This window comes from Balaenoptera physalus (assembly GCF_965194825.1).
Source record: "Balaenoptera physalus genome assembly, chromosome: 19".
Lineage (NCBI taxonomy): Eukaryota > Metazoa > Chordata > Mammalia > Artiodactyla > Balaenopteridae > Balaenoptera > Balaenoptera physalus.
Window position 1 is genome coordinate 819586 of NC_138900.1, and position 6748 is coordinate 826333.

A 6748-nucleotide genomic window follows, 5' to 3' on the forward strand; every position below is an offset into this window, starting at 1 on the left:
AATTACTTGGGGGGAGGGATGGGGCCCTGTAGGCCAGGCCCAGAGTTTAGATGGCATTTATCTCCCCGGCCACCGCCTTTTGTTGCTGAGGGCTGAACACAGTGAGGAGAGATCAGGCATCATTGGCACCAGGCCTGACGTGGGGAGCTCTGATGGAGGATGACCGTGGAATACATGTGTGAGGAGATGAATTGTGGGTCCTCAGAGAGAGAATGTTTATGTTTCATCTATCTCATTCATGACAGGGTGGTGTGACCTTTGAGGACATTGCCCTGTACTTCTCCTGGGAGGAATGGAAGCTCCTTGATGAGGCTCAGAGACGCCTGTACCATGATGTGATGCTGGAGAACTTTGCACTTGTATCTTCACTGGGTAAGAGCCTCACCCTCCCCAGTGACCTGGGCTAGGCTCTGTATCCTGCCTCACCCTCTTTTCTCCAAGGTGTGCTCTGTCCTTCTCACATATGGAGCTTGGGCACTGCTTGTTTCCCCAGCTTTCTGGGTAGTTGCTGTGATAGTTAGGGCTGGGTTGTTTGCACTGCCCCCTTCTCTCCCCGTAGCCCCAATACAGTCTGTACTCAACCCTCATAGGGATGGATTTGAGGTCAGCAGTCTTGGAGTGAGGATAATGGATTGCATCTTACTTGCCCTTTCCCTGATCAGGTGGTGTATCCAGGTCCATGGCACTTCTGTGTCCCAGGTTTTGTTCCTTTTTATCATCTGACATTTCCTTCTGCCTCCATATGCCAGGAATTGAAGGTATTGTCATGACCATTACTTATCTGGACCATGGGCTCTTTTCCAAGGCTGTCCTTTATGGTTTTACTTGTACTGTTTAGATCTCTTTTCTTTTTTCTTTTCTCCAGCTTATTGAGGTATAATTGACAAATAATACTGTATATATTTAAAGTGTACAGGGAGTTCCCTGGTGGTCTAGTGGTTAGGATTCAGTGCTTTCACTGCCGTGGCCTGGGTTCAATTACTGATAGGAGAACTGAGATCCCACAAGCTGCGCATTGTGGCCAAAAAATTTTAAAAAGGTAAAACGTAAAAGTAAGTGTACAGTGTCATGATTTAATATATATACACACACACATTGTGAAATGATTACTACAGTCAAGTTAATTAACACATCCAGTACCTCACATATTATATTTACATTTCCTGTGTTTGTGAGAACCCTTAAGATCTACTTTGTTAGCACATTTGAAGTATACCATACAGCATTATTAAGTATAGGCTCCATGCTGTATTAGATCCTCAGAGCTTTTTCATCTTATAACTGACCAACATCTTCCCATTTCCCCTAGACCTGAGCCCCTGGCATTCTACTCTTTGTTGCTATGGGTTCAACTTTTTTTTTTTCAAGATTCCATATATAAGTGATAGCATACTGTATTTATCTTTCTCTGACTTATTTCACTTTGCATTATGCCCTCCAGGTTCATCAGTGTTGTCACAAATGCACGATTTCCCTTTTTATGGCTGAATAATACCCCACTGCATATAAATACCAGGCTTTATTTATCCATTCATCTGTAGACAGATACAGGCATATTGCAGGTTTGGTTCCAGACCACCGCAGTAAAGTGAGTATCACAATCAAGCAAGTCACACAGACTTTTTGTTTCCCAGTGCATATGAATGTTATGTTTACATTGTACAGTAGCCTCTTGGTGTGCAGTAGTATTACGTCTAAAAAAACAACGTGTGTAACTTAGTTAAAAAATACTTTATTGCTAAAAAAATGTTAACCATCATCTGAGTTGTATCTTTTTGCTGATGCAGGGTCTTGCTTTGATTTTGACTAATCAAGGTGCTGACTGATCAAGTTACTGAAGGTTTCGGTGGCTTTGGCAATTTGTTTAAATAATACAACAATGAAGGTTGCCATATCGATGGACTCTTCTTTCACGAATGACTTCTCTGTAGCATGTGATGCTGTTTGATAGCATTTTAAAACACAGTAGAACTTCTTTCAAAATTGGAGTCAATCTTCTCAAACCCTACTGTTGCTTTATGAACTAAGTTTATGTAATATTCTAAAGCATTTGTCATCATTTCAACAACCTGCACAGCATCTTCACCAGGAGTACATTCCATCTCAAGAAACCACTTTCTTTTCTCATCCATAAGAAACAACGCCTCATCTGTTAAAGTTTTCTCCTGAGATTACAGCAATTCAGCCATCTTCCAGCTCCACTTCTAATTCTCTTGCTTTTTCCACAACATCTGCAGTTACTTCCTCCACTGAAGTCCTGAACCCCTCAAAGTCATCCAGAGAGTTGGCATCAAGTTTTTCCCAACTCCTGTTAATGTTGATATTTTGACCTCTTCCCATGATTCACAACTGTTCTTAATGGCATCTAGAATGGTGAATCCTTTCCAGAAGGTTTTCAATTTACTTTGCCCTGATCCATTAGAGGAATTACTATCTATGGCAGCTGTAGCCTTATGAAATGTATTTCTTAAGACTTGACAGTGTAAACTACTTGATCCATGGGTTACAGAATGGATGTTGTAGTAGTAGGCATGAAAACAACATTAATCTTGTACATCTCCATCAGAGCTCTTGGGTGACCAGCTGCATTGTCAGTGAGCAGTAATATTTTGAAAACAATCTTTTTTTCAGAGGAGTAGGTCTCAACAGTAGTCTTAAAATATTCAGTAAACCATGTTATGAGGAGACGTGCTGACATCCAGGCTTTGTTGTTCCATTTATAGAATATATGCAGAGTAGATTTAGCAGAATTGTTAAGGGCCTAAGATTTTCAGAATGAGAAATGAGCATTGGCTTCAACTTCCAGTCACCAGCCTCATTACCCCTAATAAGAGAGTCAGCCTGTCCTTTGAAGCTTTGAAGCCAGGCATTGACTTCTTCTCTCTAACTGTGAAAGTCCTAGATGCCATCTTCTTCCAACATAAGACTGTTTCATCTACATTAAAAATGTGTTGTTTAGTGTAGCCACATTCATTAATTATCTTAGCCAGATCATCTGGATAACTTTGGTATAGCTTCTACATCAGCACTTGCTGCTTCACCGTGTGCTTTTTTTTTCACCTTGTACTTTTATTTTATGGAGACGGCTTCTTTCCTTAAATCTCATGAACCAACCTACGGTAGCTTCAGACGTTTTCTTTCTTTCTTTTTTTTTTTTAAATTTATTTATTATTTATTTATTTATGTCTGTGTTGGTCTTCATTTCTGTGCGAGGGCTTTCTCTAGTTGTGGCAAGTGGGGGCCACTCTTCATCGCGGTGCGCGGGCCTCTCATTATCGCGGCCTCTCCTGTTGCGGAGCACAGGCTCCAGATGCGCAGGCTCAGCAATTGTGGCTCACGGGCCCAGTTGCTCCGCGGTATGTGGGATCTTCCCAGACCAGGGCTCGAACCCGTGTCCCCTGCATTGGCAGGCAGATTCTCAACCACTGCGCCACCAGGGAAGCCCCAGACGTTTTCTTTTTGCAGCTTCTCACCTCTCTCAGCCATCACAGAATTAGAGAGAGTTAGGGCCTGACTCTGGATTAGGCTTTGGCTTAAGGGAATGTGTGGCTGGCTTGATGTTGAATACAGATCACGAAAACTTTCTCCATATCAACAATAAGGCTCTTTTGCTTTCTTATTTGTGTGTTCACTAGAGTAGCACTTTTAATTTTCTTCAAGAACTTTTCCTTTGTATTTATTGATACAACTTGGTTAATACTGTTTGGTCCAAGAAGCCTGGCTTTCAGCCTATCTTGGCTTTTGACTTGCCTTTCTCACTAAGCTTAATCATTTCTAGCTTTTGATTTAAAGTGAAAGATGTGTGATCCTTCCTTTTACTTGAGCACTTAGAGGCTATTGTAGGGTTATTAATTAGCTTAACTTCAATATTGTTACATCGCAGGAAAGAGGGAGGCTTGGGGAGAGGGAGAGAGATGGATTGGCCAGTTGGTAGAGCAGCCAGAACACATATAATGTTTATCTATTAATTTTCCTGTCTTATATGGGTACAGTTTGTGGCACCCCAAAACAAAGATCACTGATCACAGATCACCATAACAAATGTAATAATAATGAAAAAGTTTGAAATATCGCAAAAATTACCAAAACGTGATGCACAGACACAGAGCGAGCAAATGCTGTTAGAAAACCTGTGCAAATAGGCTTGCTTGACACAGGGTTACTGCAAACCTTCAATCTGTAAAAAAAATGCATTATCTGTGAAGCACAATAAAACAAGGTATGGCTGTACTTAGGTTGTTTCTAAACCTGGGCTATTGTGAATAATGCTGAAATGAACATGGGGGTGCAAATACCTCTTTGAGATATGGATTTTGTTTCCTTTGGATATACACATAGAATTGGGATTGTTGGACCATATAGTAGTTCTATTTTCAATTTTTAAGAAATTCCATACAGTTTTCCCTAACGGCTGTAACGATTTACAGTCCTACCAACAATGTAGAAGGCTTTCCTTTTCTTCACATCCTCGCGAACACCTATCTCTTGTCTTTTTGATAGTAGTGTTCCAAACAGGTGTGAGGTGATATCTCATTGTGGTTTGGATTTGCATTTCCCCAATGTTAGTGTTGTTGAGCACCTTTTCATGTACCTGATGACCATTTGTATGTCTTTGGATAAATATCTATTCAGGTCCTTTGCCCATTTTTAATTGGATTCTTTAGTTTTTTATTGTTGAATTGTATGAGTTCTGATATTTTCTGGATATTAACCCCTTATCAGATAAATCCTTTGCAAGTATTTTCTCCTTTTCCTTAGGTTGTGCTTTCATTTTGTTTCCCTTGCTATGCAGAAGGTTTTTGGCTTGATATACTCCCACTTGTTTATTTTTACTTTCATTGCTTGTGCTGTTGGTGTCATCCAAAAAAACCATTGCCAACACCAGTGTAAAGGAGCTTTTTCTCTGTGTTTTCTTCTAAATGTTTTACAATTTCAGTCTTACATTTAAAAATTTTAATCCAATTCAAGTTAATTTTTGTGAGTGGTGTAAGATAAGGGTCTAGTTTTCATTTTTTTTGCATGTGGATATCCAGTGTTCCCATCACCATTTATGGAGGAGACTGTCCTTTATCCATTGTGTGTTCTTGAGGTGACTATCAAAGATGAGTTATATAAGCGTGCCTTTATTTCTGGGCTCTCTATTCTGTTCCATTGGTCTATGTGTCTGTTTTTATGCCAGGGCCATCATGTGTTAATTACCATAGCTTTGTAATATTTTGAAATCAGGAAGTGTGATGCCTCTAGCTTTGTCCTTCTTTCTCAAGATTGCTTTGACTATTTGGGATTTTTTGTGCTGCCGTACAAATTTTAGGATTGTTTACTCTATTTCTGTGGAAAATGTCATTGGACTTTCGATATGGATTGTTTTCAGTCTGTAAGTTGCTCTTGGTAAAATTAACAATATTCTTCCAATTTAAGAACACTGGATGTCTTTCCATTTATTTGTTTTTTCTTCAGTTTTTTCCATCGTTGTCTTATAGTTTTCAGAATACAGATATTTCATTGTTAGTTTATAGAAATGCAACTGCTTTTTGCATATTGATTTTGTATCCTGCAGCTTTACTGATATTGTTTAATAGTTTTAACAGATTTGGGTTGGAGGAGTCCCTAGGGTTTTCTATATATAAGAGCATATCTTCTGCAAACACAGACAGTTTTACTTATTTTGCGATTTTGATGCTTTTTTTTTTTTTTTTTTTTGGATAACTATGTGTTCTGGCTAGGCCTTCCAGAACTGTGTTGAATAGAAATGTGGACAGTGGGCATCTTTGGCTTGTTCCGGATTTTAGAGGAAAGGCTTTTACCTTTTAACCTTTGAGTATAATATTAGTGTGGGCTTATTGTATATGGGTTTTTCATATTAAGGTACATTCCTTCTATACCTAATTTGTTGAGAGTTTTTAACATGAAAGTATCCTCAATTTTGTTTAGTGCTTTTTCTGCATTTTTTGAGACATTCATACGATTTTTATCCTTCGTATGGTATGTCATGTTTTTTGTTTGTATATGAGGAACTATCATTGCATCCCAGGGATAAATGACACTTGATAATGATAATAGTGTAAGATTCTTCTTCTGCAGTAAAAGCACCAAGTCTTAACCACTGGATGACCACCAGGGAATTACCCCAATTTTTTTTTTATTATTCGATAGTGTAAGATTCTTGAATGTGCTGTTGAGTGGTTGTTAGGAATTTCTCATTCTATGGTCACCAAGGATTTTGGCCCGTAATTTTCCTTTCTTGTAGTTTGCATATCTTGCTTTTGTATCAGGGTAATGCTAGCCTCAGAAATTGAGTTTTGAAATGTTTCTTCTTAAGTGTTTTGGAAGAGTTGAGGAAGGATTGACATTAATTCTTCTTAAAATCTTTGGTAGAATTCACCAGTGAATCTATCTCATCCTGGACTTTTCTTTGTTGGGATTTTTTAAAATTAATGATTCAGGTTCCTTATTTGTTATTGGTCTATTCAGATTTTCTATTTCTTCATGACTCATTGTTGGTAGGTTGTCTGTTTCAAAGAATTTATCCGTTTCCTCTAGTTTATCAAGTTTGTTGGCATTTAATTGTTCATAGTAGTTTCTTATGACCTTTGTCATAAGTAGCCACTTCCCCAATGGAATTACAAATCTCTTGTGTGGAAGAGCATCCCATCGACTCATTCTTAGATGTTACACATCACATTCATGATGATGTTGCCCCCTCCCTATAAAGTTAACGTGTACTTCACCAGCATTTATTTGCATTCAG

General features: G+C 38.7%; 1 protein-coding gene and 1 long non-coding RNA gene across 8 annotated transcripts in view; both read left to right on the plus strand.

Moving 5' to 3' along the window:
* The window catches only part of LOC309648358, a 263978-nt gene that overhangs the window by 90997 nt on the left and 166233 nt on the right, over nucleotides 1–6748 (plus strand). The gene's annotated exons all lie outside the window — the stretch shown is intronic.
* LOC309648123 (uncharacterized protein) overlaps nucleotides 1–6748 on the plus strand; it is a 67475-nt gene that overhangs the window by 30191 nt on the left and 30536 nt on the right. For all 7 annotated transcript variants that reach the window (XM_082436295.1, XM_082436296.1, XM_082436297.1 and 4 more), the window contains one exon: nucleotides 246–372. In XM_082436295.1, coding sequence (XP_082292421.1) covers nucleotides 246–372 — 127 coding nt within the window. The remainder of the gene's footprint in view (nucleotides 1–245; nucleotides 373–6748) is intronic.